This window comes from Rhipicephalus sanguineus, chromosome 3, assembly GCF_013339695.2.
Source record: "Rhipicephalus sanguineus isolate Rsan-2018 chromosome 3, BIME_Rsan_1.4, whole genome shotgun sequence".
Classification (NCBI taxonomy): domain Eukaryota; kingdom Metazoa; phylum Arthropoda; class Arachnida; order Ixodida; family Ixodidae; genus Rhipicephalus; species Rhipicephalus sanguineus.
The window spans coordinates 49,964,401-49,978,115 of NC_051178.1; the positions used below are offsets into that span (position 1 = coordinate 49,964,401).

A 13,715-nucleotide genomic window follows, 5' to 3' on the forward strand; every position below is an offset into this window, starting at 1 on the left:
TGCGCGGCATAAGGAAAAAATGAATAAAAGTAGCAGGCTACCGTGTTTCTAGACCATAGATCTGTTATCGCTCTGCGGATCTTTCGTGCGCGCCGGCAATTCTTACTGCCAGGAAAATACATAAATTAAATCACTGTTTTCCTTCTTGGTATCGGCCGTGCACATAATCTCGCGAAATGCAGGCGTGCTCGTGGTTGTCCTTGCCGCAGGGACACGTTTCGTTGTGCGTCGACCGGAGGCTGGCAGTGCAAACAGAAGACGCACATATATTCTCGAATTCCGAGACTAAAATGTCTCTTGCATGTTCAGCGCCAATCCTGTCTTTACTTGACCTTCTGCATTCTGTCTATTCATGCTGTTAGCCCTCCATTCTGAGACTTATCTACATTTTTCTTTTTCTTTTTTTTTTATTACAACCAGCAAAAATAAAACTTTCCGCATCGTCTGAGGTAGGGCCTGAAGGAAATCGCATCTTCGCAAGCACGAGCAGTCACCTTCGACAGTAAAGCAAAGGGAAGGAAAAGAAAGGCACCTACAATAGCGATCGCGTACACGGTTTCGCAAAAATTATAACGCAGAAAACACAAATATATAAGGTACTGGAACGGAGTAAGTGGAAGTGTAAATAATTAAATAAACACAGAGGGACCTTCTAAACGGAGCCAGCAACATTTCTTGTTTTAAGGCGAAGCTGTTAGCCTCTAGTTGGTCGGTATCTTTCGCGGCGGCGTGCTTCACAAAAAAGACAAATAACAAGAAAAAAAACGAGAGAAAACGTCGTCAGTGACTGAAGCCTGCATTCTTTGGTCTCGCGCATACAACATACAGCACGCCACTTGTTTTTCAATAAATAACAAGCACCTAACAACCGCCCAAACGACACAATCTATGATAAGGCGTGGCAAGCACGTAGCGCTTCCCGCATGCGTTTCTTACAGCGGAAGGTTTGCGATGTGGTGAGCGGCGTCACTAGCCCATCATATATAAAAGAACCTGCCTGTATACGAAACACCAGTAATGGTCGAAGACTGGTGTTAATATTGCGAAACCCGACAAGGTGTACTGGTTCCTATGGTTTATCAGGAACGACGCTGAACTCGCATTTTGTTGATCTCGATGTTTTTCATAACTGGTAGTTATTGTTCGTTTTTCCCCCGATGTATGCGCTGTTCCAACATCGCTGTCTTCCGAATTTCTCCTCCATTTTATTTTCCTCGAAAACTGTGCTCTGTTGTACGTGAACTGTCTTTATTATCGCTATCCTTAAGTGCTTCTTGTCTTGTGTTAATACTATGTTGTGTTGCTGTGACGTCTTTTTTGTATTTTCCGCACTTTTTTGTTCGTATTTTTTCGAGAATTGGGCCTTCATTTCATTCTTTTATTAATATTAACGTACTACTTGATAGAGAGAAAAAGCCTGAGTGCACACAATTCACAACACGCCTGCACAGTGCAGCGTTACCCCAAGCGACCGCCCAAGTCAGTTGGCTCCCAGAACTGCAGAAGGGGAACGTACAGCTTTCTGGGCTGATGAGCTGTGAGGCCAGAGTATCTAGATCTTTCCCTCCGTAAAAGGCTAATCGTCAGGTCTGCTCAAGGCACACTACGTGGTACTATATCCTGTGGTGTGTTGCTTGAACAAAACCTACTGTGCACCTTGAAGTTCCCGGAGTATCAGAATGGGCAACCTATCCTCTGCGACCCTGAAGCAGATTACATTGCACCGTTTACATCGTGTGCTAACCGAATACGTGTTTACACGGACGCGTTGGTCTCCGGAAGTTCGACTGGCGCCTTTGTCGTACCATCTCGACGGATCACCGTTAAGTGCTTACACTCTAAGGCAAAAGGGTGTTAAAAGTGTGTGTGTGGTTCACCCCTTTGGCGACTAATGGGGCTGCCACAACCATTATTCTGTTTAAGGACTAATGGCACCGGGTCTAACAGTTAGTCCCCATGCAGCTAACTGTTAGTCCCCACAGGTCACCTCAATGGACTAACATTTAGTCCTCACATTTACACCTTACCCGGTAACCGCTAGAGTCCGCAGTTGCACCTCGCCAGACGAGCGATCCGTCCACTCAAATACTTCATTCGGATGAACTATTTATTCCCAGTTGAAATGATCTGATGATTTTCTGCAGTTACTCTTCGCAGGGCTTCATACTTTTTTCGCGTGTTTTTTCCGCGGTGAGCAGCAAATGGCGCGGAAAAAAAAACACGTGAAATAATAGTCATGCGTGTATCACTGCTTTCGTAGTTCATGCGAGAACGAAAGACAAAAGTGAGACAATTAAACATTTTATTTTTCTCTGTACATATGAAGTTTCCGCTTTCTTTAATTGAATTCACTGTAAAATGTCCAGTGTAGGTCCAGCCGCGTTGTCATATCTCGTACAGTCCTTTTTGTGAAGCTGCTCCGACGGAAGCGATAGATTACTGGCATTGCACGCGCCAGCACATACAAAGCATTCTGCACGTTGTGGACAACGGCTGCATCCTGCAAAGCACAAAAAAGTTTCAAATAGTTAGTCATACGCGACAGATAGGATGAAGACGCACCCACATGGCAAATACGTGCAAGGTGAAAAAAAAACAGATTTACCAGCGCAAAAAAGACAGGACATTTAGGAAGGACACACACACATAGCGCTGCAGCGCTATGTGTGTGTGTCCTTCCTAAATGTCCTGTCTTTTTTGCGCTGGTAAATCTATCTTAATCATGAACCAACTCGCCCAAGCAGCCGTTTTAGTGAAAAAAAACACACACTTCTAAAATATGGCACGCAAATAATTTCACCGTGACGTCATACATAATCAAAGACGCATTTCTAGCCACTTAGCGCAGCAGCTCAAGTGCGGCGGCCGCAGCCATCACGCCGAGACGCCGCCAACCGCCGTGCCGTCAACGAGACGGTGAGTTTTCTGCGAACGGCGTTGTACAGCTTGAGCAAGCCCGTCAGCCACCGCTGCCGCCAGCGAACCTCGAGCAGAAGAGTGAGCGAACGCGGGGCCGCCGAAACGAACGGCGCCGAGCTACTTGCGAGCGAGCGAAGGGGACGCCGACGGTAATGGCGACCAATTTGTGCAGATTAATTGGTACTGGTCGAGGTATTAGGCAGGTAATCGTGCCAAGGCTCGTCGATGACGACGACCACCACCGCCATTACACCACCACCACCACTTACAACAGCAACAACAGCAACAACAACCACAACGACAACAGCAACAACAGCAACAGCAAAAACAACAACAACAACAGTAGCAACAATGACGACGACAATATGAACAGCAACAACAACGACGACGGCAGCAACAACAACAACCGCAACAACGACAACAACAACAACGACGACGGCGACGACAACGACGACAGTAACAACAGCAACAACGACAACAACGACAACAACGACAACAACGACAACCATAACGACGACGAGTCTTGCGCTGTTTGCGGTTTCGTGCAGAACATGAGGAAAACATGTACACGTTGAAACAGACAGTTCAACCGCATCGCCTGCGCACATAAAGATGTACGCCGAAGACCAATTGATGCTGTAAATACGACAACTGTACCATCAACTAATAGACAAAGGACATGCTGTAACCTTTCAGTGGTTGCCAGGCCACTGCGGCATCATCGGTAACGAGCATGCCGACGATGCAGCTAAGAATGCTAACGAAAATGGCGTAATCGAACCTATTCCACTATCAAGAAGCGACGCAGCAGCAAATATTAATACGCTTGCGCATGATGTCGTCAGGTTCTCCACACCCGTCTTCACCGCCTGGATCCATGCTTACGACTCACTATTCCATCTGGCCTACCTCGATCCGAGACGACCCTTCTCTGCTGCATGTGGCTTGGGGTATCTTTTACGAACGTGTTTGCTTGCCGCATCGGAATGACAGACAGCGCTGCATGTGACCATTGCGGTAATGACGAAACCATTGAACATATTTTATGTCAGTGCCCTCACTACAGCTCTCAGCGACAGTCCCTCTCAGCAATGTTTGCTCGCCTCGACGACCAGCCGCTTTCTGAGCAGTCAATCTTGCAATGTCGGAAAGATCGAGCTTCAAGCCAGAAAGCAACGAAGGCGCTGTTGAAGTTTCTGCGAGCGACCCGCCTCGTTGAACGATTGTGACACTCCTGTGTGTGTGTGTGTGTGTGTGTGTGTGTGTGTGTGTGTGTGTGTGTGTGTGTGTGTGTGTGTGTGTGTGTGTGTGTGTGTGTGTGTGTGTGTGTGTGTGTGCGTGCGTGCGTGCGTGCGTGCGTGCGTGCGTGCGTGCGTGTGTGTGTGTGTGTGTGTGTGTGTGTGTGTGTTTGTCCTCCCTCCCTAACCCATTCCTTTCTTTCTTACTTTTCTGGCTCCCCTTACCCCTTCCCCAGTGCAGGGTAGCAAACCAGATATGTTTTCTGGTTCACCTCCCCGCCTTTCCGCATTACATTTCTCTCTCTCTCTTTCTTATGAAACGTCCAACAAACCATATTACATGGTCTACACTAGTATGACTATTCACAACCCCGACTATTCACTGAACTCAGCTATTGACGGTGATACTCGACTAATTTTAGCACTTGGGCAGAGGCCAACTTCAAAGCTGACGAGAAAATGAGTCGTTCCTTTTAAAAAATTCCCAGAAAATAAAAACATCCTAAAGAATAATCTCGTGTGCCGTGATCATTCAATTAAGTACAAAATGCTGTGTAGCTATGTGGTATAGTGTGTAATTACCACCGACTTCTCTGCAAAGGTGCAAACTGGGATTATTTGGCCACTTCGAAGTAGGCTTATTTTTTTATGGAATCGCGTACTTATCCGCGCCGTATCGTCGTACTTTCTTCTTTTGGCTTTCTGGACTTGATTGCAGAACTTTAACTGCTTTCACGCTATTTAGTGTTTTTAGTGATTTAGTGGTAGTGTTCTTGCTATGCTTTTCGGTAGTTTATTCTGTTTGCCAAGCTGCGAGGAGTTTCCACTGTTATCTAAAGGCGGCAACCTTTATTGTGCTGCGACGTGCATTTGTTAAATGATAGTTGCATGTTCTTTTGTAAGATGTGCTGTGTGTACCGGATAGTAACCATGCATTTTCCATTTGGAGTAGCGCTCCTGATGCATGCCAGGCAATCGCCTACAAGGGTAACCACTACGAGATTTAAGAGATCAACAACCATGCAAACAGAGAAAGTGTTAAGCAAGGCCACATGTACTTTTTCTAAACACGATGGATGTTCGTGTTGTTATCGCTGATGTTGCCATCATGTTTCCGCGCAATACTTATGAGAAAAAATATAGGGCACACAGCCCCACACCTTCAATGACATTCACGTTCACCGATTCCTGTCATGTACCGAGAGCGCCTGTCCTGTGTCTCTCGCCCTCTGCGAATGTCTATGTCGCGCTTAATTTTTCCCCAAGAGCCGCGCCCTGCCTTGCCGATTATCAAGTTTTGTTAGCTCAATACTTACTGGCTTTCTCTCTTTGTATGTTGTCTTAGTCGAAAAGTGAAGGAAGCGTTTTTTCGAATATTGATTACTGATAAGAGGGGACAATGCCGTATCATGTTTAAAAGAAATGACAAAAGAACTTTAGGTTCATTACATGGCTTTATGGTCACGCATCACGGCAAGTGCTCTCAGGTGGTAACTTGTGGCACACCTTTTTGTCTTCGTAGCCGTGTTCGCTGCAGTACACGACCTTTGCAAGGCGTACGAAGGAAAGACGCTGAAGGGATACCTGTTCTTCACACCCGTCGCGGGAATACACACGCCCGAAGCAGCACAGGTGAATACCCAACATTTCGCAGTAATGGAGTACCAACTCGCCCAACACTCAGTCCTTTTAATGAATACCCATGCTCTCGATATGCACTGTTGTCAGTCGCTAGCTGCGTGAGTGGATGTTTACTCGACGAACACAAAGCGGGCAATGCGCATTGAAGAACTGTAATGATATAATTGTACGGTTGCGCTTTACCTTTGGTGCGGAAGCCTTTTTATAACTTTATTAAGACTAAATGTTGTTAGAGAAAAGCTACTTCGGGGGCCTCAACGCCACCACGAGCTTGCGCAGTAAACGCAGTTAGACACTTTCTTGAAAGTATGGTCAATTATTTTCAACAGATTAAGGATTAATCGTTCGCCACTATAGCCATTAATCGATGTGTTGGCGGGTACTTTCGAAAAGGCTGGAACAGTGAATACTAATACAAAATTCATACAGTTCCGCCTTCCAGAGAAATCGATAAAGGTCGGGCTCTATTTGATTGTATGAAAGGTGGAACAAAGATAAAAAAAAATAACACTGCGTAACCATATTTACTTTATTAAGTACTAAATATAATTGACGCTGATGAATTAATGAATACAACGTATGTTGTAAAGCCAAACACGACAAAAATTCATGGAATGATAGAGACTTAAGTGATTAAAAATCGTCGAAGAAGGAGTATTGATAACTTTTAGTGGAACGATGAATGCCGCTGTGAAATAGTACTCATAGAGTGCATGTAATCAGGTGCAATGCCTGGATTCAAACCCAGCAACAACAAAATTTATTTTGTTTCATACATCAGTTTCCCTATAACAGTGACCGTCCTACGTGACAGAGGTACGAACAGACGTAGGGACGGACGGGCGTACACGAAGTTTTCGCGATGAGTCAGCGCAGAAACTCTTTCGAATTCAAGAGGCCTGTCTAGGAGATGTAAAACCGACTTGGAGGACTGTACACACCAGGAAAATTTATACACTGTGAAAATTTAATGCCAAACTCGCGTTTAGGTGGTCACTGTATGCGGCTGCTGTGTGGCTGTTTCAGACGCTGACGAGCTCTATTATGAAGATATGAAAGACGCCTTACCACCAGAAAACAATGTTTCAGGAAAGCTGCCCACGAGGAGGTTTAAAAACCTACAATAAAACTCTACGCTTACACATCACTTAGACAACTCCCAAAGGAGATTCTGCGTGGATTTTGCATTCGTTCATTCATTGCTATGGCTATAAGTGCGTCTTTTGGTCGAACGCGACCCTTACTTGGTAAGGAATTCGCAGCTGACATTTAAACGATACCATAATGAGAAATTTGTTTGTCTTGGAGTCATTTGCATAAAGAATAAAAGTGAAAGGTAATTTATTTTTCGTAGCACTTTTTAACTGCGTAGGTTAAAAGTAAAGCTATTTGCATAGGCAGCTAAGTTCTCCTATTTAACCAGATCGAGCACGGAGGCTTTTCAGGATGACTTATGCGAGGTGTGCGTCTGATACATCCGATGTCAATTCTAGAGATTTCGTGTCTGTTTCGCCTTTCTTTCATTGAGTGTAGAGATTGTCGGAAGGCTCAGGGAATTCGCAATGCCCACGAACTATAGGTGGCGCGCCGTGCTTTTCAAGATGGCGCCCGGAGGAAGGTCAACCCGTTTGTAGCATATGAACAGATAGGACGCGCGGTCCGTGCCACTTCCACCGGATGAAGTCATGAGCAGCGCTGAAATGGATATGAGACTAAAATACTTTCTCAAACCATGGAAAGTGCTAAGTACTCGCCACCTAATTATTTGCAGCGGTGTGAAAGGTTTCGTTTTTCAAGTCCGTTACCGTGCATAACGATGCTTTGCGAAATCCTGTGCGTGCTACATAAAACTGCATGAACTAGAATTGACGTATGAGCTGAGCGGCACTCCGAGGTAGTACGTACCGAGCCTGCCTGACGGATTTGCCGCAGTAGTAGGCCGCCAGCGAGTAGCGCCATCGCTGCTGCACGGGACCGCACGCTTAACGTGGTGATACAGACAGACAGACAGACAGACAGACAGACAGACAGACAGACAGACAGACAGACAGACAGACAGACAGACAGACAGACAGACAGACAGACAGACAGACAGACAGACAGACAGACAGACAGACAGACAGACAGACAGACAGACAGACAGACAGACAGACAGACAGACAGACAGACAGACAGACAGACAGACAGACAGACAGACAGACAGACAGACAGACAGACAGACAGACAGACAGACAGACAGACAGACAGACAGACAGACAGACAGACAGACAGACAGACAGACAGACAGACAGACAGACAGAGGTGATGGTTTGCAAACATTACGCCATCGTCATTACTTGCGCAGTCGGGAACTCGGAGTTACGTATTCAACGGAACACAAGCATTTTACATCCAATTCAGTAGCGCTTGTGTCACGGCCATGCTGAGACTCTTGCCGTGTGCAATTCACTCGAATGTTGCAGGTTCGATCAGCACGATCGAAACATGAATATCGAAAAGAATGCACGCGTATGCTTTTCGCAACGTCGAAGAATTTGACGACGTGAAAAATTCGTCGAACAACATTGCCGTTCGGAAGGTACCGGTGAAGTTAGCCGAGAGGCGTGGATTGCTGGCCGTGACTGCACGTTCCATCGCTGGAACCATTTCGCTTCGCTGGTCGAGCTCGAGCACGTTGGCGGCATGCGGCACTGCAAATATCCACAATAATTGTGCTACATGCAATGCACAAGAGGAACTATGCTTTTATTTTGATCTCGCTCAAGGATATTATACATTAAATACAATCAAAGTGACTTACGAATGTGAAAGAACATTAACGCACGAGCGGACGTGAAGTGTAACTCGCTTCTAGTGAGTTAGCAGCTGATCGTTCATCGTCGCTGTCACTCTCGGTGCTTTCACAGCCCTCTACGTCCAGTGAAAAATCCTTGTCGTCAAGACGGCTTCTTTCAACATCACTGCTGAAAGCAATCTGAAGAATTTCCTCCGCCGAACGGCTTCGACCACTCCGCGTCACCACGTTTACAATTAGAGAGACGTCCGGGTGCGGAGAAAATTTTGCTCTCAAACCAGACAACTGCCGGCCAACAAGCAAATGGCTTGCAGTGTGCTGGCACCTATGAACAAACGTACAAAAACAAGCGGCGCAGCGCTGGCTATGAAACCAACCCACTGGTGAAGGATGGCGTGGAAAGCGTTCGCTCCACGAAAGGCGTGGAGCAGACGCGTCCTCGAATGATTGAAACGTTGCTCGCACGATTCGTAACAGCGCTTTGCAGACAAAGGATAGATGCCCTATTTTAATAACCCATAATATTGTACGCGGGCTCGCACATCGTGAGCCCGCGTACGATGTTATGGGATTCATGTACTACAACAAACGCTGACGAATGCTATATGTGAGTAAAACAGGGTGAGCTTCAACTGAAAATGTCAGACGATAACATTTAACTAACCTACGTGGCTACGGAAAGCCTCGCGAAGCTGTTAGTATGTGTGCGCTGTGGGCTAACATTGAAAGCGCGAGTTGCCACGTATTTTCACGAAAACGTCGCGTCTCGCAAGAACGAACCAGATTGCTCGTGCCACGGAGGGCCTGGTTTGTTCACTGATGCAGGAACATGCAAAGCCGTAGTGTTTCTTTCTTGCTAACGCGTTAACACTGAGGCTAGCACAGCCGAACAAGGTAGCGACTGCGTAGTGCGGCCATTTTGTCGTCTACTAACCCTCCTCGAGAGGACGCTCATGAGTTCCGCTAGGCGGCGTGACAGTCTATGGGCATTGCGAATATTACATCAAGTGGCCTAATGACAGGCGTTACTGAGCACTGCACGCGCGTGTTATTGTGAGCGCCCTGAGTGATTGCTGCTCTGTGAAACAAGGAGAAATTTTGTCTTGCAGTGCACATGAAAACGTGCCAAGTGCACGCTCGCCGCGTGCCTTCACTGTGCAATATCTTCATGTCTAATAGTAATAACTTCTGGACCAGGAGAGTGATAGAAAGAGAGCGAAAGTAGGATTGACAATTGGGCGAGTTGGTCCGGATTTGTTATTATGATAATGGTGCGACGGAAAGAGACGAAATGACTGTTCGTGTGTTTTCTGTCTTTCTGTCGTGCCGTTTTCATAAGAACGGAAATAGTGGCAAAAGTATTTGGCCATATGGGAAGCTGACAAGAAAAAGTAGATAGGATGGTTATCAGCCAGTAAAAAATCGGGCCCTGTGTATCTACTGCAAATCATGCAACGCTGATTGAGAATGTGGAAAATTAGAAGTTGACTGCCACCTCGCAAGTTGCAAGTACAAGAAAGGGGCTACAGACATGCGACTCACCTGAACGTTCACATTTATACCTTCAACGAGTGGGCAAAGTGAACTTGCCAAATTTGTCTCTCTGTAGCAACTGTTGCCATCTGCAAGCCCTTTATGTGTAATTACTCCGTAGAAATGCAGAAAAAGGACCTTCAGTGGCTGTTAATACGAGGCTTTTTACTTCTAATAAGACACAGATGAATTAAGCCACAGAGCGAGCTATTTTCACACCTTGGTAAAGGTGAACGAAACTGAATGACTGCATGAAAAAGCCAATATAGGGACTTTTCTTGCAATGTGGGGTATTTTCGGGTATTAATCTAGGGATAAAACGTTGACTGGTTGGCATCACTGGTGCTTAGAGACACGTCGTGCTTACGTCCCCTGCTTTAGTCTGTCCATCTTCGTGCATAGCTCCTGCATAGCTTTTTGCGATTGACTCCCGTAGTTGAGTGAGTACCAAGTATTGTAAATCGTTAACCGCTTTTACTAAACACACAAAAATTATGCGCGGCTCTGCTATCGCATACAACAAAGACCACCGGAGCTGGGGGAAGCCCAGTAAAGTGTTACCAAACCACACACTTAATCTAACACCCGGGTCAATCGGGCAAGTTAAGTGTACTTACGGGGAGTACTCTTTGGTTAAAGTGCACTTTACCAAAGGGTCATTCCACGCCAAACGTCCCTGACATTGCGCTCGACCCTCTCCAATTGTATTGTAAAAAATTGTGGACGTTCATATCAGTGCACTATTTGCCCTCGGAAAGTATTCTGTGGAAAAAAAAATTTTTCTTGTCTGTTACAGTGATTTGAATTTTGCCGTAGTGGGTGAAACATAGGTTGCGAAAAAATATTCTAAAAAATACAATACTTTACGGAACGCCTTAAATATCTGCTGTTTACTTGAAAAAGAATGGCACTATCATATTATCACCCATTGACGACCTCTACTTTGTCTCACGATGTGCTTTGTGGTGAAGCAATGCTGCAATTCTGCGCCCATTTTGATTATTTTTTAAAAATTCTACGCATATTACAGACAAAACAGGACTATGTCACATGGCTGGATAGTTGGCAGTAAGCGTGTCAAAAAAGTATTGAAGTCGATGACCAAGTAGTTTCGAAGTGGAAGGGGCGCGAACATTAAAAAATGTGTGAAATGCTCCACGTTCAGGCACACGTAGAGTGGTGATGCAGTCCACGTAAAAATGCACGCTTGGTCTCGTTGGGAAGAGTAAACAAAGGAGATTTATTTGTGAAAGCTTCATCGGAGTGTTTTTTGTTTTTGGCGAGAAACAAAAATTTATGTTGAGCGTTCGCGGCGTGCCTGGGCGCGGGCCCGTAAGTCCGCTTCACTGCGCCGCCACTATTCCTTGGGGCAACGGAAGTATGCAGCGGCCACGCGGGTGGAACAATCGTGTGCCGCTGTGAGTTGTCACGTTTCGACACGCATTCTTCGGCTTTCCGCAGTGCCGCCGACGAAGTGTCAGGGAAAACGAGTGATGGTTCATTTAAAATATATTATTATATAATAAAACTGGCTAACAGGCACCGGGAATACACTTATAATTCCTCTTTATGGGCAGCTAGCTTGAACGTGACTCGCGCCATTCGTGCCTCGGAGCCGAATGGTGCTACGTATTCTTACGCTCGGATCTTCGACAGAGGTGAACTTTGCTCCGGTGATCGCGTCGCCGAGCGAGCACGCGGCACTCGAAGGTTCGTCTTTCGGCCGCATCCCTTGGCAGCGCGTAAGATAAACATTGCGAATGGTGAGTATACTGCCACGGCCGCTGGAGCGCTTTTCATCCAGCGGCCGTGATACTGCTATCGTGTCATACTTTAGACGGAGAGCCTGTACAACGGAAACCGAAAGCGATAAATATACAAAAGGACGAAGCCGCCTTTAAGGTGGCTTCGTCCTTTTAAATGTCTATCGCCTTCGCTTAGTAATCGCAAGGCGATTACTAAGATGAAAGCATCGCATGCAGCGTCTAAGTTGAGCTCTCAGCAATGTTTCATCTACAATCTCAGTCAAAGGTACGCGCACGTTTCACCTTTTCGTGCCATCATCACTGACCACTCTTAATGCCGGGCTCACCACCTACTCAGCAACACAGGCATTTCAAGTGGCGAAGGCCATACGTCGGCAACGGAAGTAAGAACTGCAACCTCCGCAGAGATCGAAAACACAACCCAAGCTCTGCGCCTGTCGTACATGTGCATGCAGTGACTTGGCAATGAAATTGTGCTCTGCTCCGACTACTAACCGGCAGCCTTTAGTGCCCTTCCGAAACATTCTGCCAGTCATATACACTGTTTGCAAGTTTTCAGCAACGTGAAAACTCACAGTAGCACACGATCGTGCCACCCGCGTGGGCGCTGCATACTTCCGTTGCCCCAAGGAACAGTGGCGGCGCAGTGAAGCGGACTTACGGGCCCGCGCCCAAGCACGCCGCGAACGCTCAACATAAATTTTTGTTTCTCGCCAAAAACAAAAAACACTCCGATGAAACATCCACAAATAAATCTCCTTTGTTTACTCTTCCCAACGAGACCAAGCGTGCATTTTTACTTGTACTGCATCACCACTCTACAGGTGCCTGAATGTGGAGCATTTCACACATTTTTCAATGTTTGCGCCCCTTCCACTTCGAAACTACTCGGTCATCGACTTCAATACTTTTTTTACACGCTTACTGCCAACTATCCAGCCATGTGATATAGTCCTATTTTGTCTGTAATAGTCGTAGAATTTTAAAAAAATAATCAAAATGGGCGCAGAATTGCAGCATTGCTTCACCACAAAGCACATCGTGAGACAAAGTAGTGGTCGTCAATGGGCGATAATAAGATAGTACCATTCCTTTTCAAGTAAACAGCAGATATTTAAGGCGTTCCGTAAAGTATTGTATTTTTTAGAGTATTTTTTCGCAACCTATGTTTCACCCACTACGGCAAAATTCAAATCACTGTAACAGACAAGAAAAATTTTTTTTCCAAAAATTACTTTCCGAGGGCTAATAGTGCACTGATATGAACGTCCACAATTTTTTACAATACAATTGGAGAGGGTCGAGCGCAATGTCTGGGACGTTTGGCGTGGAATGACCCCAAATCTAAACAACGCAAGCGGAGTGTCATTTCACGAAGAGTATGCTTCGGTCGGAGTGCGTTCCGTGAACGCACTTTGCTGCGACTCCACCGCATGCGTCTCGGCCGTTATTGACCTGCTGCGCTTGTATAAAAGAGAGGTGCGTTTTTCGGTGCCAAAAAATATGTTTTTTATTATAATTCAGCGTAAAACGATGACAGTTTCATCGTCATCGTTTTTCATCTACATCTTCGAAAAACACTCTCCGAGACTGTCGCGATTTCTTTTTTTCTTTTTTACTAGGCGCTTTGTTTTCCCGTTTAGCACCGCCTACCCTAAGGTGTCACTCAGTGTTCGAAGCGTACTTCCCGTAAGTGCACTTAAGTTGCCCGCTTGACACGGGTATTGCATTTTCTGGACTTCCCAAGCTCCACTGGTCTTTGGTGTTCGCGATAGCAGAGCCACGCATAATTTTTCTACATGCCAGTGCAGATTCAGAATGCCA

The 13,715-nt window shown here is 46.0% G+C and overlaps 1 protein-coding gene across 1 annotated transcript in view; it reads left to right on the forward strand.

The window, feature by feature from the left end:
• Positions 1-13,715, forward strand: part of LOC119386632 (cytochrome P450 4V2-like) — a 66,982-nt gene that overhangs the window by 12,125 nt on the left and 41,142 nt on the right. Inside the window, exon 2 of the mRNA XM_037653918.2 lies at positions 5,680-5,789. Coding sequence (XP_037509846.1) covers positions 5,680-5,789 — 110 coding nt within the window. The remainder of the gene's footprint in view (positions 1-5,679; positions 5,790-13,715) is intronic.